The sequence below is a fragment of the Cicer arietinum genome, chromosome 3 (genome assembly GCF_000331145.2).
Source record: "Cicer arietinum cultivar CDC Frontier isolate Library 1 chromosome 3, Cicar.CDCFrontier_v2.0, whole genome shotgun sequence".
NCBI lineage: Eukaryota > Viridiplantae > Streptophyta > Magnoliopsida > Fabales > Fabaceae > Cicer > Cicer arietinum.
Genome location: NC_021162.2, coordinates 60931930 through 60957770, shown reverse-complemented (window position 1 = coordinate 60957770; position 25841 = coordinate 60931930). Strand labels below are relative to the sequence as shown.

General features: G+C 29.3%; 1 protein-coding gene across 3 annotated transcripts; it reads left to right on the top strand.

Moving 5' to 3' along the window:
• Positions 1-16602: 16602 nt before the first annotated feature.
• LOC101500720 (AT-hook motif nuclear-localized protein 11-like) lies at positions 16603-22784 on the top strand. 3 transcript variants are annotated; one of them, XM_004492662.4, is made up of 6 exons: positions 16603-16998; positions 18003-18498; positions 20732-20799; positions 21121-21252; positions 21486-21647; positions 22180-22784. In XM_004492662.4, the coding sequence occupies exons 1-6, from the start codon at positions 16993-16995 to the stop codon at positions 22426-22428; spliced, it is 1113 nt and encodes a 370-aa protein (XP_004492719.1). In that variant the 5' UTR covers positions 16603-16992; the 3' UTR covers positions 22429-22784. The 3 variants fall into 3 exon arrangements, with proteins under 3 accessions (XP_004492719.1, XP_004492720.1, XP_073222804.1); XM_004492663.3 differs by having other exon boundaries at positions 16604-16994; XM_073366703.1 differs by lacking the exon at positions 16603-16998 and adding an exon at positions 17280-17424.
• Positions 22785-25841: the final 3057 nt, after the last annotated feature.

Genomic DNA, 25841 nt, shown 5'->3' with positions numbered 1-25841 from the left:
CTTGTTATGTTCTCTTTAATTTCTTCACTGAAAGAAGAAAGAAGATTATTGTAAGCCTATAATAAATGGACACGATAGTTAAATAAAGAAGGTTGGGCAAATTATACTATCATTATCTACGAAGAACATATGAAATATATGTGGGGCCATCCTAGCCATCTTAATAATAATAAATAAAATAGAGTATAATGCCAAGGAATAAAAGTAGGTAGTTAGTGAGATGATTATTTTATTATTTGATATAAAAGAAAATGAATAGGAAGTGAAAGAAAAGAAAAATATAAATTCAATGAATGATATATATAAATATCTTTACATAAAAAAAATATGATATATAACAAATCTATCAATATTAATGTGTAATATATTTTAATAATATTTGTAAGTTATCATATATAGGTTATAAATTATAATATAGGGTATCACCATATTATTTATTTAAAGAAATTTCTGAATCACGAGTCGAATCTGCTGCTGCGTAAAAACCTTCAATCAACAGACAGATATCTTGAACGATAAAAAATAAATAAAAACAGAGTGATGACAGAAGTTAATGGAGAAGGACAAACTGAAATTGAATCCTATGATAGTAATAGTATCATGAGTCCAATCGTTCATTACTAGTTTTGTTGGCCAACAAACAAACTCCGTTCCTGCTTATTCCAAAATATGAGGAAGGGGCCGAAACTAAATAATGGAGTAATCATTCTTTATTTTTCTTTTTCGATTTTTAAATATTTTAAGTTTAATTGTAGTTTTACCCCTCTATTTTAACTGAACTGTAAAAGTAGTCATTTTATTTTATTTTTCTTCAGTTTTGATCTCTAAATAGAATTTTAGTCCAAAACTTGATAAAGTATCATTTTTTTGCGTTTATTTAAGTCACATCATGTCTTAAGATCTCGTGGTGCAACAATTGTACCTGAAATTTATTATTATAAATAGTGTGGTGTGACTTGAAAAAATAAAACTTCATCAAGTTTTGGATCAAAATTCTGTTTAAGAGACCAAAATTATGGAGAAATAAAATGAAATACTACTTTTACAATTCAACTGAAACAGGGAGATCAAAATTATAATTAAACTAATATATTATAAAACTAAAAAAAGGGAATTGGATAAACATACACATTTGATCTACATAGACAACCACAATATCTTCATTTTCTTTTGTTTATTACAATATCATATTTTGTAACAAAATATGTTTAGATTTAATTAAGAAATGAAATGATAATATGTTTTCGAGGTTTGGAGATTGGAGAGATAACATGTTCAAATTCTCCATCTTAAGTGTTTAGTCTTATAAAACAACTTTATAAGAATAGAGATGATCTTTGTATAAAATATATTCAATATTTTTTTAATTCATATAAAACTATGAAATTTCACGTTTAATTTTTATAAAAACTTAGTTATTTTTATTTTGCATTTTAATTTTATATTTTTGAGGAATTAAAAGTATAAGTTTTTGAAAATAAAGATTCAAAGTGAATAAAAAAAAATTATATATTAAAATATTACAAATTTTTTATAAGGATTAAAAATCAAATTTTAAATTTAAAGGATTTAAAAGCTATTTAACTTATTAAAAATTTAGAGAAAAAAAATTATTATTTATAATGGTATTATTAATTAACATTTTACAACTGATTCATACAAAATTTAAAAGTTGTTCTTAACTTACAATATCAAACTTTTACAAATAAATAGACACATAAAAAAAAATAGTTACATTTAAATTGGTGCTCTATTCACATCTTAATTATATGAAATAAAATATTGTTTGATATTTAATTTATTTACAAATTTATAAAACAAAAACATTATTTGATACAATAAAAATCAACAAAACAAAAATATAAAATAAACTTAAGCAACAAAACTCTCTTCATACTTGTCATATAGAACACTTAACATTTCATATCGTTCACTAAAATAATGTCTCAACCTACTTGCATTGAAGAGTAAAATACTACCATTTATTCCATGAAGATGATAGATAAGAATATGAAATCATTTGGGTGGAGGATTTCATACAAGCTTTGATGGTAGAATTAACGCATGCTCTTTGATGCACAACAATATTTCATAACTGTTTAAAGTATTTAAATAGACAAGTAAATCTGTAAATATCCAACTAGTGATATTTGTAAAATTCCAAGATCTTCTTGGTCTTGGCTGGAAGAATTTACTTGTTATGTCTTATGTTTTATTCACTACGCGAAAAACTGCATTTTACAGCGCTTTTTTTAATCCATTTACAACGTTTTTTCAAAACAAAAAAAAAAAGCGTTGTGGAATCGAGCGCTGTAAAAGATTCAACAGCGCTTTTAAAAAAGCGCTATAAAACATGTAAATATAACGCGCGCTTGTTATGCACATTTTACAGCGCTTTTTCAAAAAAACGTTGTAAAATGCACACCCATTATATGAGTTATGGGTCTGCTTTTAGAGCGCTTTTTAACAAAAGCGCTGTAAAATGCACATCCATTATATGAAATTATGGGTCTGCATTTTACAGCGCTTTTGTTGTACATTTTACAGCGCTTTCTCAAGAAAGCGTTGTAAAATGTACACCATTATAGAGCTTTACAACAACATTTTACAGCGCTTTTTAAAAAAAGCGTTGTAAAATGTGTTTTTTTTTTTTAAACGCTGTAAATTAAATATTTGAAATGAAAAGCGCTTTTTAGCTTTTTATGACATTTTTTTTATAAAGCGCTGTCTTTTATCTTTATATCCAAAATTATTTTGATCCAAAATTATTTTGATCCAAAATCAGTTCACAATCAGTGCACACAACAACAAAACATATTCAAATACCATAAGCAGTTCACACAATCAGTAGAACAGAAATCAGAAACTCTGTAACTTAATTAACATATATGTAACTCTGTAACTCTGTAATTTACAACCTAATTAACTACATTCAGATACATATATATAACCTAATTTACAACCTAAACTACATTCAGATCCATATGCATGTTCATATATTGTGTCCTATGATCATTTACATATAATAACTAACAGAATATACATAATATGCACTAGCTACCATATAATATTCAGATCCCTTGCCCAGCAGAAGCTATTTCCCAGAAAATCAAATAATTTTCATGTCAAGCACGTACTGACACCATTCTTCCTTTAATTCCATCAGATCTTCCTCAGAATATGATGGACTGGAATTGGCAAAGTACTGCAATATAAAAATTGAACATATTATATTAAGTTAGTATCAAATATATAGATAATTTATATATGAAAATCATATAATGAAAATACCGTACCGTTTCTGGGATAATAGTTTTATTCTTCTCAACAATCTCCTTCATGAATCTCAATACGTACTACCCACAGTCGATGTTATTTGTTTGACGAGGGCACTTTATTGAGATCCATGTAATGTTATTAGACTTCTGCTTCGACACTTTAGCACCTCTTTGAGCTCGATAAACTTTTAAGGCACTATCGAATGAATAAATGTGATTATTAGAGCATAAATATTTATATATATATATATATATAAATATTCATGCTCTAATAATCACATTTATTCATTCGATAGTGCCTTAAAAGTTTATCGAGCTCAAAGAGGTGCTAAAGTGTCGAAGCAGAAGTCGAATAACATTACATGGATCTCAATAAAGTGCCCTCGTCAAACAAATAACATCGACTGTGGGTACTACATATTGAGATTCATGAAGGAGATTGTTGAGAAGAATAAAACTATTATCCCAGAAACGGTACGGTATTTGCATTATATGATTTTCATATATAAATTATCTATATATTTGATACTAACTTAATATAATATGTTCAATTTTTATATTGCAGTACTTTGCCAATTCCAGTCCATCATATTCTGAGGAAGATCTGATGGAATTAAAGGAAGAATGGTGTCAGTACGTGCTTGACATGAAAATTATTTGATTTTCTGGGAAATAGCTTGCTGCTGGGCAAGGGATCTGAATATTATATGGTAGCTAGTGCATATAATGTATATTCTGTTAGTTATTATATGTAAATGATCATAGGACACAATATATGAACATGCATATGGATCTGAATGTAGTTTAGGTTGTAAATTAGGTTATATATATATACGTATCTGAATGTAGGTAATTAGGTTGTAAATTAGGTTGTATATATGTATCTGAATGTAGTTACTTAGGTTGTAAATTACAGAGTTACATATATGTTAAAAAAGTTACAGAGTTCTGATTTATGTTCTACTGATTGTGTGAACTGCTTATGGTATTTGAATATGTTTTGTTGTTGTGTGCACTGATTGTGAAGTGATTTTGGATCAAAAATAATTTTGGGCACAAAGATAAAAGACAACGCTTTTTAAAAAAAAACTGATTTGTCCTTGGGAATCTTTTTTTGGAGGGCAACAAGGTGTGTGGGCCATGCCACGTAACTGCCAATAGCGTCGCTTAAGAACTTCATATCTCCATCGTTGTCCGGTATGGGCAACGGTGCAGTTGGTTCGAAAGCAACCGTAGGCGATACTTTGACATGGCCCGCGGGGATCGGAATATTGTGCAATACTTCTCCCGAAGTATTGTGCAATATTCCTTTTCCCACCTTCCGTTGAGTCGGCGAGGACAAGTATAGGACACATGTAGTGACACCCTACATCAATAGTTAAAACATAAGTACAGTTAATATATAAGTTTGTTTAATACATAAGTAATTACATAAGCAAGTAAGTAGTAAGTAATTAATTACCTCGGGAATACTTTTCAAACCGACGTTGCAACTCCCGGTTTCACTCTCCATTTGTATTTCAGGTTGGAGCTGAACCGGAAGTTGCTTGTCTTTATTCGTATTCACCAAGAGTGCCACTTGCTCCGATAGGATTCTGAGCTTCTCTAATACTTCCTCGTTGGAAGGTTTTTGGCGCTTCTTTTGAGGAAAAAAGCTTTTGGGAGTTACGCCAAATCATTTCCCCCTAACTCGACCGAAATACTCAGGGACATTAAACACTTTACCAAGAATGTCCCTGCAAGTATCCTTGTTGTCCTCCAGATTTTCAGAACTTTGTTCAATAATCTCCTAAAATACATGTAACATTAAAAAGTTAAGTTCAATAGCATTTTTAAAATACAATATTAAAAAATATTAAAGTGATAATATACTTACACAAAGTTCTACAACTTTTTTGACATTTTCATTATCAACCACTCCGTCTTTGTTAACACACGCTTCCTTCCATAAGATATGACGACCCAAGGGTTGATCGACTTGGGTGTCTTTTCTCTATTCGTTAAAATCATAAACAAAGTAATACAAATTAGTTACACACTATAGTTTATAATACAAATTACTTCATTATATAAAAGTGATGTTTAATTACTTACAAGTTGTTGATCAAGGCGTGCATATCCCATACGTGATTTCTTGTATGGGTGTTTTGGATTGCTTGCCCGTTCGCGATTTGCCTTACTAATATTCTATATAAAAAAAATAGCAATTGTGTAAAAATTTAAAATACGCTACGAATATGAAAAATAAAACACAAATGCTAATAAATTAATCACTTACGACAAACGCAGGGTCAGAACGTTTGGAAACAAATGCTCTCCATTCATCCTTTGATATATAATGTTGATATATTTTTGGAGGTTCAGCACTTGTGTTTCCTTCTCTATCTTTTAGATAGAAATTTGAGAGATGGGATCTAAATCCACGATGGATCTTTCCAACAATTCTCAAAACATAAGACTTTCGTCCCTCATCAAGAACAAAAGTCGTCTGCAATGAAAAAAATTATAAGTAAAGTATTTCAACGAAAAAAATTATAAATGACAAAAGAGTGGATCAAAAAATTTACTTGAATGTCATTCCATATAATATATTTGGCATCCTTCAACGCCTTATCTCTCCAATTGTCAAATGTAATTGGGACATTTTGACGAACAACAGCCCCAATGTAGCTTACAAACATGGAGCTGTTGGGGTCAACTGGCTGACCACTCTCGTTCCAGCCAACCTAATAAACTCATATAGTAAGTACATGCCCTAAACCCTAAAAAAAGATAAAAATCACACAGCAAACAAAGTATAGTATACCTCAAATTTAATCCCACTACTCCTTGCTTTAATCACCTTTTGCATTATAGTTGCACCACGTTTGACTTCTTTTTCATAAGTCTTGGAGGTGCCAACTTCTTCATTTTGAACTTCTATATCTTTGTTTGTATCCATTTAACTACAACAAGTTCAACATGCAGTTTAGTATAACATCAACAAGCTCAACATGGATCATGCATTATTATAAACAACCTCAACATGTATAAGTATATCTTAAAAAAGCTCAACATGCATTTTAATGATTACAAAAAATTTATAACATCAATACCTGAATAATGGTTCGAAGAAAGATGAAATGTAAAGAAAAGAGGGAACGCAGAAAGTTCACAGAAATATGGTTCAAAGAAATAGGATATTGAAGAAATACGTAATGAGGGTTACGTATTTCAATGAAAATATATTGTGTGAAATGGGAGAGATGATCTTGGATGGAAATAAGGTTCGAAATGAAGGAGATGATCGTGGAAATAAGGTTCGTAATGGACGGGATGATAGGGTTTGAAAAAGAAGAGAAGAACGATGAAGGTTGAGATGATAGTGAAGTTTACGTAATGAAGAGAAAACTGAAGCGGTTATTGTTATATATACGTAACCCTTTTACGGCGCTTTTTTATAACCCTTTTACAACACTTGTTTAAAAAGCGCTCTAAAAGGCTTAGGCCTTTTAGAGCGTTTGTTTGAAAAGCGCTCTAAAAGGCGTCCTTATTTAATTTTTTAAAAGGCTCTTTTACAGCGCTTTTCCCAATAAGCGCTGTAAAAGACCTCATTGTTTTATTATGTTATATATAAAACCCTTTTACAGCGCTTGTTCAAATAAGCGCTGTAAAAGGTCTCTTTATTTTATTTTTAAAACAGTATTTTACAGCGCTTTTCCCAATAAGCGCTGTAAAAGACCTCATTGTTTTATTATGTTATATATAAAATCCTTTTACAGCACTTGTTCAAATAAGCGTTGTAAAAGGTCGCTTTATTTTATTTTTAAAACAGTTTTTTACAGCGCTTATTTGGACAAGCGCTGTAATAGACCTCCTTGTTTTATTATGTTATATGAATGTTTTTTTTAAAGCCTTTTACAACGCTTTTTTAAATAAGCGCTGTAAAAGGCCTTATTGTTTTTGTGTTTTGTTATGTTATTTTTTAAACAAGCTCAACATGCAAAACCCACATAGTAGTAACTGGTCACCACCAAAATCCCTTCCTCTTCACCAAACTCTTCTCCTTTTATGCATCTTTACAAACATCAAAGCTTACTCTTTCACAATTCAATCTCTACCTCAACACCCTTTTTATCTCTTTACATTCCCTTTCCTTCTTAAATCGAAACTTGGTATTCAGGTTCATTGCCATGTTGCGAAAAATGGGTTTGAGTCTGATGTTTTTGTTAACAATGTGTTTTTGGGGATTCCCATGATGTGTACAAGGTGTTTGAAGAAAATTCTGTTAGAGATAGTCATGTTAGGTGTCTGATAATTATTATTAATAAAGCTTTTTATAGCGCTTTTTCAAATAAGCGCTGTAAAATGTCTTTTTTACTTATTTTCAAAAGGGTCTTTTACAGCGCTTTTTATAAAAAGCGCTGTAAAAGACCCCAGTATGTTATTTTTGTGTTGGTTTTATTTGGGTTCAATTTTGGATGACTGTACTCAGACATTTATTCCAATCGAATTGGCACTTAATTTACATTATATAAGTGACATTAGTAGCAAACTGTGAGATGTTATAACTAGGATCTCAATATGCTGGTATGTATTGTTTGATTCCAAAAGCTTCTGATATGAAATATGTTGCTATTCTGCCATATTAGTATAAAACACTCAATTCAAATTACATGCATATTTATCACAATAATTCAGATTATATTCATATTTATCACAATAATTCAGATTACATGCATGGCTTATATAAAACAATTAAACATATACATTAAGATGCCCTTCTTTTTTTCCTGGTGGCTGTCACATTTGTTTGTCCATTTACAATACGAAACGATGGATTAATCCAAATTCCCTCATCATGATCATCTCTAAGATATAAACCATCATCAGTTGAATCAATTTCATGTGGTTGTTGTGACGCTGCAAATAAAAGATCATTATCAACATCTTCATCAATATTGTTATCATCACTTATTTTATTGGTCGATAGGACAACAGACCATTTATCATCAGAAGGATCAGTGACATAAAACACTTGTTGAGCTTGCGACGCTAAAATAAAAGGCTCGTCTTTGTATCCCACCCTATTAAAATCGACAAGCAAGAATCCTGACTCATCAATCCGAACGCCATTATTATTATCGACCCACTTGCAACCAAATATAGGAACACGAAACATTGTGTAGTCTAACTCCCATATGCGCTCGATAACCCCAAAATATGATAGATTTGCATATATTGGGTTTTTGTCTTTTGCACTTGAGACATGCATCGCTTCAGCTACGAGAGTGACTCCACTATTTTGCATAGTGGTCTGATCATCTTGTTCTTTGGTATAAAATGTGTAGCCGTTAATAACATAACCAGTGTAAGAAAAGACATGTAAGCTCGGACCATTTGCTAGCCACCTCAATCTATTTGAAATTGATCCGGGGTCTATATCAAATTTTGACATTATGTGATTTTTTAACCATGTTACAAAACTTCGATTGTGCTCTCGAGTTATCCAATTTTGATTCCTATTCATGTTCAAACGAGATAACTGATCAATGTGTATTGTAACATACGGTTGAACCTCATCATCATTGTGCAGAACATACAATTGTGCCTGCTCCCATTCTGTCCTTGATATAGTCAGTAGTCTCCTTCCAGTTATCCCTTCTCCTGATAGTCTTCCCGAATGACGAGACATGGGAAGCCCTATGGATTCAACATTGGACAGATATTCAGTACAAAATTCAGCAGCCTCTTCAACAATGTATCGTTCAGCAATACAACCTTCTGGTCGACTTCTACTTTTTACGTACCCTTTTAATATTTTCATATATCGTTCTATCGGATACATCCATCTCATATAAGCTGGCCCACAAAGTTGTGTCTCCTTAACCAGATGAACAGTAAGGTGAACCATTATATCAAAAAACGATGGTGGGAAATACATTTCAAGCTCACACAAAGTAACAACAATTTCCCTCTGCAATGTCGGTAATTTCTGAGGGTCGATCACTTTACTACAAATTTCCCTGAAGAAGAAACATAATCTAGTTAAGGCTAGTCGAACTTTTTCAGGTAAAATGGAACGTATACCTATTGGTAGCAAATGCTCCATTATAATATGACAATCATGGGTCTTCAAACCTTTTAACTTGAGGTCTTTCATACAAACCAAATTTTTAATGTTCGAAGAGTATCCTTCTGGAACTTTAACTTCGTGTAGAAATTTACATAAAACAATTTTTTCCTTTCTAGATAGAGTATGAGCGGCTGGAGGTAGATATGTGCGATTTCCTTTCTTTACTGGAGCCAGTTCATTTCTTATTCCCATATCGACCAAGTCCAATCTTGCATTGACGCCATCTTTAGACTTTCCTGGAACATTGAGTAACGTACCAATAACACTTTCAAATACATTTTTTTCAATATGCATCACATCGAGGAAATGTCTTACATACAATGACTTCCAATATGGCAATTCAAAGAAAATTGACTTTTTCTTCCACCCAGTTTTCACCAGCTCTCCCGCAAAAGGTTTGCCAAATTTATTGGTCAAACCTTGTACTTTTTCAAGTATTTGATATCCAGTCGGTGCTAAAGGAGCTTTACCTTCCTCTGATTTTCCATTGAATGCATTTCTCCACCCACGATACTGATGACTATAAGGTAAAAATCTACGATGTCCAAGAAACACATTCTTCTTACAATGTTTCAACCGCATCCAATTTGTACTCTCTTCACATATAGGACATGCACACTGACCTTTAATGCTATATCCTGATAAATTACCATATGCTGGAAAATCATTAATTGTGCCGAACAACATAGCCCTCAAATTGAAACACTTTTTCCTATACCCATCATAAACTTCCACACCTGTCTCCCACAGAATTTTTAAATCTTCAATTAAAGGAGTCAAGTATACGTCGATATCATTCCCCGGTTGTTTGGGTCCAGAAATTAACAGAGACAACATCATAAACTTACGCTTCATACATAACCATGGAGGTAGGTTATATATTACCAAAATCACAGGCCACGTGCTATGTGAGATGCTTTGAAGACCATGTGGATTCATTCCATCAGTAGAAAGTGCAAGTCTTAGATTTCTTGACTCTATCCCGAATTCAGGATACTCGTGATCAATTTTTGCCCATTGTGGGGAATCTGCAGGGTGTCGAAACATTCCATCTCTAATTCTTTCATCTGCATGCCATGTCAAGTGTTTTGAATCTTCTTCACTGCGATACATGCGCCTAAATCTTGGTATTATAGGAAAATACCACACGACTTTTGCTGGAGTAGATTCTTTCTTCTTATATCGAGAGACATTGCATTTCGGACACGCCTTAAGTAGTTCATATTCGTTTCGAAATAAAATGCAATCGTTAGGACACGCATGAATCCTTTCGTAACTCATTCCAATAGAACACAAAATCCGTTTAGCCTCGTAGGTTCGACTGGGAAGTTCATTATCATCTGGCAACATATCTTTTATGAGTGTTAATAATTCCGTAAAGCTTTTATCAGACCATCCATTACTCGCTTTTAAGTTGTACAACTTTAATATCGCTGACAGTCTTGTGAATTTAGTACAACCATTATATAATTCTTTCTCTGCATCACTCAACAAACTTTCAAACATTTTAGGACAATCTCGAAGATCTTCTTCAACTGCTTTTGCAATCTCATCAACTCGGTCCGGCTCATATGTATCTGTATCGAAATCAGTTGAAGCATATGTAGAACTATTCTCAAAATTAATGTTTCCTTTTTTTTTCTCACCATGTCTTATCCAACATGTGTAGCTTTGATCAATTCCATTACATACTAGATGTCCTTCTAATTCATCTTCTCTAACACGTTTTCCAAAACAACATTTTAAACAAGGACAAACTACTCTATTTGGATCTTTTTCATTCTTCACTGCAAACTCAACAAACTCCTTCACTCCAATTTCATACTCTTTTGACAATCGATTGGCTGACATCCATTTCCTATCCATATTATACCACCTATATAAATGCAGTTACAAAAATAACAAGCTTTCAAAACATATCAACAAGTTTCAAAAAGAAACCAATATCAACTAACAATTTCAAAACATAACAGATCATGTGGTATGAGTTTTTGACAATTTCAAAACATAACAGATCATGTGTAGAAGAGATTTAATATATATATAACAATTTTTAGTAGATTTAATATATATATATAACAAAACATAACAGATCATGTGTAAAAAATACCTGAGACAACGTAGATGGCCAAACACAGTACGTAGAGGATATTAGGATTCCCAACGTATATAATTATTTGAAAGATGTAGAGGATATGAGGGTTTCCAACGTATATAATTATTTGAAAGATGTAGTTTACAGCGCTTGTGAAAAAAGTGTTGTAATAGGTAGTTAAATTCAATGAAAGCGCATGTATTTTACAGTGCTTGTGAAAAAAGCGTTATATTAAGTAGTTCAAATATTTGAAAGCACATGTGTTTACAGCGCTTGTGAAAAAAGCGCTGTAATTGATACGCGAAAGCGCTTCATTTTACAGCGCTCTTTTGACAAGCGCTGTAAAAGCCTTATAACGTTATGCACAAACAATATATGACCTACAACAACGCTTGTTTTACAGCGCTTGTCAACAAAAACGCTGTAAAAGGCTCCGTTATTTTTAAAATATATTTACAACAGCGCTTGTGTTTAGCAAGCGCTGTAAAAGGGGCGCTGTTAAATGTCATTTTTGGCGTAGTGATTGTTAATATTTTCTATAATTTTCATTATTTCAACCAACATATCAATATTAGTAGAAAATTTGTATTTGATTAAACGAGTTAATAAAATGGGAGGTGACAATTTTATAAATATGTTGATTTTGTTTAATTCATTTTTTTTTTTTGTAACCAACCTAAAAGCATATTTTAACTTTGTTTACGCTTAAAAATCTTAGCGTTTTATCTTCTATGGCTTGCTCTAAACCTATGCACCAAGTTACTAACCCTCACCATCTTATCTTCCACATGCGTTCCTCTAAATTTATCCACCAAAAGTTCTCTGACCTCCACATCGTAGCTGCGTTTTATCTTTTATGCTATATGCGTCATCGTATTCCCTAACCTCCGTGTACAGATAAAATATAACTTCTGACTTTCTCTAATATGATTTTTGACATTCTCTAACATCACATCGCAACCCTAAACTCTCGCCACCGCCGTATTATCATCATTTGTCTATGTGTGAAGACATATATACTTCTCAAGTTATTACTTTTCTTTCATATGAAAATAATTAATTTGAATTGTAATGTTTGTTTTTTAATTGTTCTTGATATTGTTTCTCTGTCATTATATTTGAATATTTTTTACATTAATGATTTATGGATTATGTTTGGTGGAATTATGATGCTTAAAATTTTACATTGCTACATTGTTTTAACTAATAAAAAAACATATGTTTCACTTTTTTTTTAGTGTTTGTCTTTCATGTCTCTTGTACAAATATGGTTGTTTGGTCCTATATGTTGTACATAAATCTTGTGATTCCTTGCTAGTTAGAAGAACAAAAACCCTACTATTCATACTATTGTTTCTTGAAGTGAATTTTAAGAAATAAAATTTACCCAAAAACTTTAACAAGTTTCTTATTCACGTTATCAATTTGAATAATTAATAAAATTATATGTAATTGCATGAAAATAATTAATAAGTAAACATCAATATCCCAAAAATAATTAATACATTTGTTAGAATATTGAATCGTGATGGTAGGGTGTTGTGATATTTGTTTGAAATAGTTGATTTATTGTTTATGATATTATGAACTAGTTTAACTTGTTAGTGTTTTAGATTTTAAATTAAAACTAATGAAATTACAAAACTACTAATAAAAAATGGTCAAATGATATAATATCTCAAAGATTAATTGATAAAGAGAAAGAAAACGAAAAAAAAAAAAAAACAAAGTTTTGAAAATAATTATTTCAATAGAGAAATTACTTTTGAAAAGTTATCTAAATTGTGTTTTATAATTGGTGTATTTTATGAGTAAAATTATTTATACGAATAGAATTGTGGTTGTTGTGTTATCATGCATTGTCGAAATATATATTTGAGTTTAATATGAGAAAGTGACATCTTGTTGGTATTAACCTACTAAAATGATATGCATCATGTAGATTGATATATGTAAAGTACATCACGTAGATTGATATATGTAGGTTGATTCTTCTTACATAAATTAACCTAACTATTTGTTGTAGTTATTTTAAATGTTGAGGTTGAGTGATGATCATGTTTGATTTACACTCTTTATGCCAACAATTAATATAATCTAGTTTAATAAACAAAATTTTATAGAAATGGTAAATTGTTTCTCTTTTAATCTTTTACCTTAATCTTTACCATTATATTAGTAAATTGTAATATATATTTTATAATATAATTTTAATAGCTATTTTTATATTGTAGAACTTTTGAAGGTTATCATAGGTTGCTAGGTTTGAGAATTAAACCGAAAATAACATGAATTTTTTCTACAGTAAGTTGTTTATAAATGAATAATTTCATTTACAATATTATAACAATTTTATGTATTTAACATTTTTTTTGTGATATTCAATTTTAGAGGCATATAAAAGCTTCAAATTATGAGTGTGACTATTATGTCATGTTATATACATTAAATATTATAATCGCCGGTATTGTTGATTCATGGACGCAACTACGTAAATCTTTTACAAGTTGTTATTGATTGTGTTTTATTTTGTTCGTATAATACAAAAAATACAAGTTGCTATTGATTGTGTATGTTCATATGATAAAAAATTATGATTCAAGTGATATTAATTGTGTTTTTTTGTTCACATATCTGATAACTCGAAATCATTCCATCCCGATCAAATTAGAGTTCAAGAACGATGTGTGAATTTTATTCTGAAATTAATTGAAGAAAATTACAATGTTTGAATATGTGTATTGGATATTGTTATATTGTAATTTTGTTAATTGACAACTAAATCATCTCATTCCGTATATATTTTGCATTTAAATCAGACATTTGTACTCTATATTTTGCATGAAGCTCTGATATTGTATATTTTAGTTAAGTTGAATCGACTTAACAAGATGATATACAATTTAACTCGATTCATAAAACACGTTAAAAAACAACGTATCTATTAAGTCATTTGATGTTACTTAAACATGAAATCGACTGAAAATATATATTTTAACTGATTTAAAAAGATAAAATTTTAATATCTATCATTTGAATTATACCTACACTTATCACTACGTAATTACATATTTATATTATATCAAATAATATATTATAAGCTAAATAACATTGACCTATATAATTTCCTTAAGAAAACATAGACTTATATAACATACTAAAAAATAAAATTAACCATATGATTTAGAACATATGAAATACTAAAACACAAATATACATTAAATCAATAAGTATTATTAACAAAAGAATAATAGATTAATACAATGTACTATAGTAATACTATTAATAAAATAAATATGTTTTTTTGTATAAATATATTTTTTTCTCTAGTAAAAGGTCGTATTCCCGACGTACGATCATTTATAATATTTTTATTTTTTTTATCATACTAATAAAATAAAATCAAATAAATTTCACATAAAAAAATACATGAAAATGAAAATTAATGTCAAATAACATCAGATGGCGGCAGAGCACGGATGCGACATTTTGAAAGTAAAAAATAAAAGTTATTTTAATATATAAATTTCAACGTAGAGTATAATATAAAATTATTAAAAAACCAAATAAATATTGCCCAACAAAATAACAAAATAAATAATTATTAAAGTTCATTTTTATTTCTTGTAGGTACAACTTAGTTGGTAGTTGCACGAACATGGGCATTAAGTACACAAAAAACTGAAGTTCGAATTTGAGATTTTTCATTTCTCTATATCTAAAATGTGCGGCTTTAGCTACTAGATTACTTGAAAAAAAAATTGTTATCATTTAAAATAAAGATATGAAAATTCAATCTAAATTCGAATAATTTTCACAAAAGGAGATCCTAAAACATGCTATAAAAGTTATAAAAGTCAATGTTTCAATTAAATTTTTTAGATAAGTTTTTATTTATACTAGTTTAGATATGAACACACCTATTGACCTTACCAAATTACGTTAGATTCACATAATTTAGTAAGTTTTATTTGATTTAAATTAGTAATAAAATAAGTTAAAAAGAACTCCCAAAAATAAAATAATCAAATTATATCTATTAAAAAATGGTTAAGTGGTTTAGCCTCTATGAGTCCAAAAATGAATCATTCAAAATGTAAGTTAAACTAAATTAGGACTATCTTAAATACAATATCATTAAAGATGAAAGAAGTTGTCAAAATTTATTTGAAAAAAATGACTATATACTCAAAGTGTAAACTAATTTTACAATTAGTTAATAAGAATTATTGATCATTCTCTATCAACACATGATTATAATTTTTATCAATTCATAATAAAACAATTAATGATTTATGTTAACTGTTAATATAAATTGTTTACGTTGACAATACATATCTATGAAATTTAATTTATTTATATGTTGTTCAAAAAATATAATTTATATTTTTTCTAGAGAAAATATCCATGAAAAAGTGTGTTGTTATATATTTATTTCAAGAAAAATAGTATTTCTATCAATTAAGTAATTAATTAATTAATGTATAGAATATAAGCATAGATTCTCCAAGATTTGAGAGAGATTTTGGGTGATATAGGACAATGCCTTAGGCAACACCCTTCTATGGGAGGGTTTCACTTGTTACACAAAAACAGGAATATTGATCCTACAAGGCGCGTGAATAGAGATAAAGATAATCTCCCTTTTTCCTTCACAATCCCCATGGGCCCCCAAATACTTTATTGTTTATTTTTATCATTAAAATAAATAATTTAATTTTGGTACAAAATAATATAAATTTTTGTTGTACATCACAATCTAAACTTTACATGTAAATATAATAAAAATCAAATAACAATAACATATGTAAGCGCTGTTATTTATCAACAATATAATTTTTTTATATTCTATTGAAATTTTAATTTAATTAATAAATTTCAAAATTATTAAATTGAAGACTATATTTTGATACAAGATCTGGTAAGTTTTTCTTTTTTTTTTTTAGTATTTAGTTGTATACTAAAAAAATTCTTAATTTTTGTTTTTCAATATTTGATTTTGAGTTTTTGATTAAAATATTAAGTTTTATCCAAAAGAAGAAGTGCTTTTTCTTTTCAACTTTGTTTGTTTCTCAATCTCCTTACCTAAATCCCAGAAACATTACACACCATAACATCACCAATATCGCAATCCAACCAAGAGAGAGAAAAAAAAACCCTATTTTTTAGAGAGAGAAAATAAGCACAGCCCTAGAAATCTATACAAACAGATAAGGACTTGTGCAACTCATACACTACACTAGAGATAGAGAGAGAGAATCACCATTATTTTCTATTTTTTTATTTCCCCTTTTTTATTTTTTTCAATTTAATAATAACCCTTTTTCTCTTTCTCCATGGTTGCTGAGTAATTTGCTTTCTTTGCACTCACTCACACTGTGGTTCTTTCTTTATACCGCTCGAAAAACCATTACTTTCTTTGATTTTGTTAACAATCACTAGCTTCAATTTGTTCACAGGTGAAACTTGAGATTTGCAACATACCCTTTTGATCCTGCTCACAAATGTATGTATGATTTTTTTTCCCTTATCATTCTTTATTATTATTATTATTATATTTCTATCTGCATGTTGCATTTTCTCTTTGTTGTATTTGGGGTGTTGAATCTGTTTTAATTTCAAACCCAATTTACCGAAATTTGTTACTTTCCCTTTCCATGTCAGAAAAATCATGGCTGACGTTATACTCGTTTTTGTATGTGACTTTGAGGTCCCTTTTTTGTGCTGTTGCATTTTGTGGTCCTTTTTTGTGTGCAACTGGGTTTGTGAGCTTTTTATGGCATTGGCTTGAAGTGATTCTTTCATATATTTTCTGCTACTTTTCTGGGTTTGGGGTTGTTGATTTTATGTGTGTTGGTATGATGGTTGAGTTTTATCTTTATTGGGTTTGTGGTTACCTTTGAAATTGCTGTGTTCAAGGTTTATACTTGGTGCTGGTAAGAGTGGACCTTTCCATGTTCAAATCAGAATCAAACCTTTTTTGTTTAGTTCTATGTAGCACCGACACTTCATAGTAAAAGCGTGTCAGGTGTTATGCACCATACTGAGACATGTGTTTATATTCAATCACTTTTGTTTTTTCAAATATTACTGGTGTTTGCGTATGTAGTGTCATGTTCGGTGTCTATGTCTTTGTCGGTGCTTCGTAAGTTTGGTAAGATGTAATATAGCTTCTCTTTTTGTCTTTTGTTACATGTTATTGGATAGTGGTTCACTTGTTTGTGTGGATGCCTTGGCTTTCCATCTTGTTTCTCTAATTTATTTATCTTCTACTTTATGGTTGTCTTGAGGATTGTGTCCTTTCACTTTCTTTCATATGTGTTTGTTAATATGGTTCCATAAAGAAGAAACTTTATCTTCTAGAAGCTACCCTATTTTGATTTGAAGGATTATTAGTCTATTATTACTCTTGTTGGTATTGAATTATTGGATTTTATCATATATTTTATGGTATTCTAATATGTGGATATTTTCCTTTTTCTTTAAATTGTCATTATACTCTATCTGAGAACAGAGCTTGGTCAATATTGGTGATCAAAATTTCTTGTCAAAGAAGGCATTTGAAGTTAAATGCATGGATCACGTGGACCATATGGCGCTATCTGGTTCGGCATCTTACTATATGCAGCAGCAGAGAGAACTAGCTGTTTCTGGACCACTACCTGAGTTACATGTTTCGCCGAGTATTCGCCCATTGTCTAATCCCAATAATCTACCATTTCAATCCAACATTGGTGGTGGTCACATCGGATCCTCATTGCCCTTAGAATCGTTGGCAATTTCATCTCACGCTGTCAATGTGGATGGTCCTACTGGGGTGTCAACCGGAGAGACTGTGAAAAGGAAGAGAGGAAGGCCTCGGAAATATGGCTCTGATAGAGTTGTGTCATTGGCGCTGAGTCCAAGTACAACACCATCTAGTAATCCTATAACTGTGACACAAGACGGCCAGAAACGCGGGAGAGGGCGTCCACCTGGGAGTGGGAAGAAGCAGCAATTGGCTTCTTCAGGTAAATATCTATTGCAATTTCTAGTTTGTTGTGTTAATAATAATTTTTGTTTGAAGCATAAAGGTAGGGTTCAAAGCAATTTTTCAAACTAGTCATGAAATTGGTGAAAGCACTGATTACAGCTAACTTGTTTAATTATGAGCCTGTTTGTTACACTATTTTCCTAAAAATTGGTAATTATCATTATAAACATTACTTTTTTATTTTAAAAGGTAATTATCATTAAAACTTTTCTTCGAAAACTATTTTTTTAAGTTTTGATGTTTTTTCTATCGCTTAAAGAGACCTCTTCTAAAAGTGATTATTTATTTGTTTTTTCTGAAGCTTAAACATACATCTTCCTAGAAGTGATTTTGTTCTCAAAATAAAAGGATATTTTATGAAAAAGTTGAAATAGATAGTGTCACTTATAAAAGATTTGAGTATTTATTTAAACTTTTAAAAACATCATGTTTCTGATTAGTTTGAAAGTTACTGAAAGTAGCTTTTGAAAATGTTGTAATTACAACTACTTTTTTTTTTATTTAAAAAAAGTGCTTTTTATAATACAACCAAACAGAAAATAGATTTTGCATTACTATAATTTATAAGAAATAAATCACTTTTTCCACACAACTTTAAAATCACTTTTCATAAGTTTAAACAAACAGGCTCTATTTATTTATATTATAATAGAACAAATAAGAATGAAATCAATATAAAATTATAAGAAATTAAGTGAGATAAAAATTCGAATGAACAGCAATTCTTGTAAAGTAAAAATTTGATATTAAAAAGCCGAATAATAATTCATACTCAGTCCTGAAGTATGTTGGCCTTTTTAACTTGACAATTGACATTGAATTTTTTGTAAAAGGAACTTGACATTGAACTCTTATTGGGCTAAAGAATTGTTTTAGTTTGAATTGATTTTTAATTACAAAAAAATTTAATTAAAACCAAAAACAACTAGTTCAAACCAATTCTTCAATTCATCATTGATTTTCGACTGGTTTGATTGATTCCTATCTTGTCAATAGCGGTCTGAGGCGGCCAGATAGCGTTAGGGCAGGGTGGAACTTTGGCTAGCCTCCCCACACATTGCGAAGTGGTGCAAAAATTGTGAGACATTTCACAAAGGTCACACCTCCACAGGAGCGCAATTGTTTGAGTTTTGAAACTCCAAAATACCCTTATAATTGAGTCGTTACAGGGGTATTTTAGGGTTTTTGCAAAGAAAAAACCCTATTGGCCTCTACTCTTCTGTGACCATAGAATAGATATTGCCGCTCCCTCTTTGCTTCACTTCTCCCTCTGCTGCGAACCAGCCTCCGTTTCAAAATATATCAAATAGCAGCCATCCCTCACCCCACAATCCTGCAATCCCAATTATGGGGTCAGACGCTCCGCAATCTGGGATTGACAACACAGATCGATTCTCTACCATTCTCACTAGTTTTGTGAACTGTGTACGCCCAATTGATTTACCGGTCAAGCATCACTCCAGTATGGTTTTTAAAAGCATGGTTTGATGTTTTGTAAATCTATATTCAAATGTTATTGGTTCTAAGTTTCACTATAGTCATTTATTTATTATGCTGACAACTTGACTTGCTAATAACATAATGATATAAATGAGCAATGACATTGAAGTTCCAATCTAGTTTATCAATTTTCTTGAATTTAAAGTTTTGCCGATCTCGTTCTATTAGTGCTGCTTTTGCATGCGCTTATTTATCTATTTTTTTTTTGTTGATCTCTAAGAGAGAGATGCATTTATTTTATTTTTAATTATTATAAATGAAAGGAAATCTTATTACAATTAAATTGGACCACGATTCCTTTCCACAATTGTAGATTTATACCTATAAAACAACATCAATTAATTCATTAGTTACTGCACCAGATTATGTAATCAAGGTATTGAAAAATGTTGTATCAATATTGACAAATTAAATGTTTTTAACCAAGCATACAGTATGTGTGTGGCATGCTCATACATGTGTGTGTGTGAATGCATGTGATATGAAAATATTTACAAGTGGGTATTATGATTTTATTATTCATTATAAAATTCTATACTACAATATGTAATAATCAAATTTGCAATGGTTCTAACATGCATATAAAATTATAAAATAACAAGAATTTCATCATGACAACATATGATGATACATATATTTATCATAACCCGTAGGTTTGCTAAGTTTTTTATGTGCACTTTCTGATGTTTTTAGTGGTTACTTATTGTCAGGTGAGTCGATACCTGATTCAGCTGGGATTGGATTTGCCCCTCATGTCATCCAGATTCCAAGTGGAGAGGTATGTTATTCTTTATTAGGTATTTGGATTTATCTTATTTTTGCAGTATATGTTGTTAAATTTGCATGGAAAAATATATTGAAAAAAGAGAAAGGAGAAATATAAATCTGAATGATATTATGTTTTTTTTGAAGACTTAGAAATGATAATGATATTAATTATGATCATAATGAATTTATGATAATGATCCATTAATTCTTTTATGTTACTTTAATAATAATAATGAATTTATTTCATGATTGTTTCAAGTTTGAGCCAAATGTTCTAGCATTTATGTAAATACTGGAGAGGTACACTTTTGAACTTTTCTTTCTCTTGCAGGACATTGCAGCAAAAATATTGGCGTTTTCTCAGATGCAGGCTAAAGCTTTATGTGTTATGGCAGCTGAAGGTCATGTCTCAATTGCCACACTTCGGCAGCCTTCAACTTCAGGCGGCACTGTCAAATTTGAGGTATGGAAACTTTCTTACTACTGCAGTTTAAGAATGTTTTTTGTTTACTATCCTAGCTTTAAGCACATATTTTCAATAGGAAATTTCTATTATTGAGACCTTTCTAGTCATAATAATTGATTCTTCATTTTGGCATTATATTGAATATTTTTTCATGTTTGTGTTGCATTATAAGGTTGTTTATATATTTATGTGTATATATTTAATTTTTGGTTTGATTTTGGCTTTGTTAGGGAAATTTGGAGTTACTGTCCATGTCAGGCTCTTACTTGCCAACTGATAGTGGCAGCTTACGGAATCGAACTGGTGGACTAAGTGTTACCCTTGTTAGTCCTGATGGCCGAGTCGTTGGTGGAGGAATTGGCGGTGTGCTCATTGCATCAGATCTTGTCAAGGTAACAACATTTTTTAGTGCTACCATAATGGCATTTATATTATAGGTCCCGTTTGTTTATGATTTGATATTAAAAGAGATTTATTAAAATCACTTTTTTAATCTTCTCTCTTATTTACCGAACTCATAAAATCAATTTTTGCCTTCAGAAACTATTAAAAATAGCTTATCATTTAAATCAGAAAAATCATTTTTTTAGGTCCTGATTAATTTAAAAAGCTTAGACAAACACAATTAAAATCACTAAAAATAATGTTTTAGTTAAAAATGATTTCTCTCAAATAAACTGTAAAAAACAGACTCAATCGTTATAACATATATCTCATTCCGACATGTTTAAATCAAAATTTTCCAGCTATACTAAACATAGAAGTCATGAATGCAGCTTGAGTTTGACAGAATCATAGTGTCACTGTGATTTTGACAAAAGCTACAATTAAGAGCTTCAACAAAGTCACGGTGTCATCTAGATTTCGTCAAACTCACCGTGATTCCAAACATACATTTACTGAACATAAAAGTCGTAATTGTAGGTGACAGTTGGGACCTTTCAGTGGGGTAGATTAAAGGGAAAGTACAAGAAAAAGGGAAGCTCACAAGATGCATCAGTAGTTGCTGTGGAATCAGATCACCAAGGAATTCATAATCCAGTTGCACTGAATAGCATTTTACCAAATCAACAAAATCTTACTAGTCCAACCTCATCCTTAAGTCCTTGGTCTGCATCGCGTCCGATGGATATGCGAAATTCCCATGTTGACATTGATTTAATGCGTGGATGACGCTTTAATATACACTAGTAGTGTGTATATATTTCAGATTCATGGTCACTCCTCTAATATTCTTTTAGTAGTGATGACAGAATGGAAAGTACCTACAGCAGAGTAGAACTAGCTGACTTTTGCAATTGATGAATTCAATTGGGGTTGTTCTCATTTTTTTGTAACTGAGGATATTTAATTTGGAGATTTCATGTTCCTTATTGATAATGATACATTATGTCCTATTTGGAAAAACATAACTTGGGTTAGGTGTTTTTTTATGTGGTTTTGAAACATCAATTACGACTCATAATTTAATGTGATTTGTCTCATTGAACTGCTGAGATTGCAGAAGTGAAATAGTTATGTTTGTAATATGGTTGTGGGGCAGCTAGTTTTTTTATTCCCAATACAATTTATATTTTTGGAGCATATGATGTATCCTCCAAGGGTAACCAAACTGGAAGAAACAAGAACAACTATTGGTGTCACTGTTGTTCTCTTCCATAACAAAGCAAGATGTGACCACCAAAGAGACGTTGACCATGTGCTTTGCTATATTTTGTTGTTAATGAAGTTTTAATGAAATTGCGGCAAACTAATTTCACCATCTATTGAACCAAAAACCCTTTGAATGTTGTCTATTTTGCTATCTATAAATTGGTGTACTTTGTTGGGTTCAAGTTTATTATTGTATTGAATTTTTGTATCGAAAGTCTTATTTGGTGGGGGTAGTTTCTTTAATAATAATGTCGGCACAAATATAGAATCCGGTAGACTCACACTTGGGAGAAAAATTATTCATATATTCATTGTCTTAAAGGTTGAGAAGTGATATGTCTAAATTTCTTGTGATTTTAAAGCATTTGATGTAGTAATTAATCTCGGTTATTGACTTGATATCGAATGGTTCAAATTACGTATTTACAAAATTAAATAATGTTAACAAAATATTTACACATTTACACAATCAAATAATATTAATAAAAGTGATGGTTGAGATCAAATAGCTGTGTATCGAGAATCTATTGTCAAAGAAACAAATAAACCTAAGTGTAAAATCTTTCACATCTATTCATAGAATATTATAATTTGAAATATTGAGTTGTGATATTTTTTGTTTTGTTATATTATCTTTTCATAGTCAAATTTTGAGTAACGTCGGTCTGGGATTTTTGATGCCCTGGCTAAACAATCAAATGGTCCCAACAAGGATTCTTTCATAATCTAAGTTTTTATAAAAATAAATCATTTTCAATACAAACTAAATCGAGATGAGTCTGCAAACAAAACAATATAAAATAATTTAACTAAATATAAGTTAATATAACAAAACAATATAAAACAATATAACGACCAATTATTGTTTTATATTGAAAATGATTTGTTTTTATATTGTTTTATATTAATTTAATTTATATTGAAAATCAATTATTATAACTAAATCTAAGTTAATATAACAAAACAATATAAAATAAATCATAATCTAAGTCTGCGAACAATTTAACTTTTTAATAAGTTATTATACTTTTATATCTAACTATCCTAATAATATTTAGTTAGCTAAGATCAACAATGATTTGTGTTTTTACAAATAACTTAATTGTTTATATTGAAAAATATGTTATTAATCTATTTAATTCAACATTAATTATAGTTCGATATTTACTTCTTGAAGTGTTGTTGGGGTTAATAAATTACTATTATCAAATGTTATTAATTGTTATCTAATTATACACATGCACGTGAGTTTTTTCATGCGTGTGTGAGGTTAATAATTTATTTTATAAATATAATGATACGATTCTTTCATTACAAAAAAAGAAAAACTCTTTTTATAATGTTCAAATATTTATTAAATGAGTTTAATTGTTTGGTTTTCAATATAAAAAATAATGAAATTCTAAATGGTTGTGTGTGGGGTTGCTTGTGTGCATGCTAATAAAATTACTATTGAGAAAATGGTTTAAGTTTTTCCATCAATATATCAAATATATCAATGTAATATATTAAAATAATAAATACATCATATTCTTGTATGTTATATAACACTAATTTTGCTATATAATTCAATAATATGATGTGTTATCTTTAATTTTTTTTATTAATTATTTATCTATATCTTTATAATTAAAAAAACTAACAATAAAAAAATATAATTTTCATTATACACTTGATTTAATTGTTATTTATTTTGTTAATTCATTGTATATAAATATATTATAATATTTAATTATATTTTAATAATCAAAATGTAACAACCATAAATTACAGCAAAAATAAAAAATAAAAACATAATCATCACATATTAAAAATCAATAATCAAACTTATACATAAACAATTCAATGAATTTTAAATAAATAAAAATTGGAACATAGTCATTTAAATAAGTAAGTTTTTGAAAAAATAAATAAAAGCAAATGATATTTTTTTTTAAATAAAATTTTAAATTATAAATTAAGTATTTTCAAAGTAATAATATAATTTGTGTTCATTTTTTACAGTTAGTGATCAGATATATATTATATTCCTCTAATATAAAAGAAAATATTTTTCTATATAAATTGTTCATGAAAACAAAAACACTCATTTCAAAATATTAAACTTATACATTTGACGAAGAATAAATTAGAGCATAATTTTAATTAATGGTAAAAATTATTAAAATCTTATAATTCCTAATATTATTTCGTATTTTTGTGGTAAAAAATAATACTTTGAGTTTGTTCAGTATATACACTCTCCAAAAAGATAATTAAATCAAATATTTTTGAAAGAAACATGTGACATAACACCTCTAATTAAAAATTTGTTATTGAAAATTTAAGTGGAAATAGGACATGAAATAAAACATAAGAAATAAGAAATAGTAGTTCATTCAATTAGTCAAAAAAAAAAATAAAAAAAAAATAGTACTCAAGATAAAAAGTAAAACAAAAATAAAAATAATAATCATATAAATACCAATGCTTACAAATATATCTCAAATCAATACATGCAAAATATATATTTTATTTTTTATTAGAAGAAAGTATTCTATAATGATTGAATGTTTAAAACAAAATAAAATATATATTCAAACAATCACTCTTTTTTAATAATATTTTTAAAGTGAAAATTACTTTATTTTATTTTAATCTTTTTAATTGTATATACAAACAATTACTCATATTTTTTTAATCATGAATCGCTCATTTTATTACAAACTTTTCAATTATTTTCATTTCATTTATTTTTTTATTATACAACCACTATTTTTATAAAATAAAAAACTTACAAAGATTAAAAAAAAATCCAAATTATATTGATACATTTGTACATCATAATTAAAAATTATATTCTATAATTAAATAAAAATTCAAAACTCGATTTGTATATATAATAATGTTCAAATATTAACTGTAATATATATATATATATATATATATATATA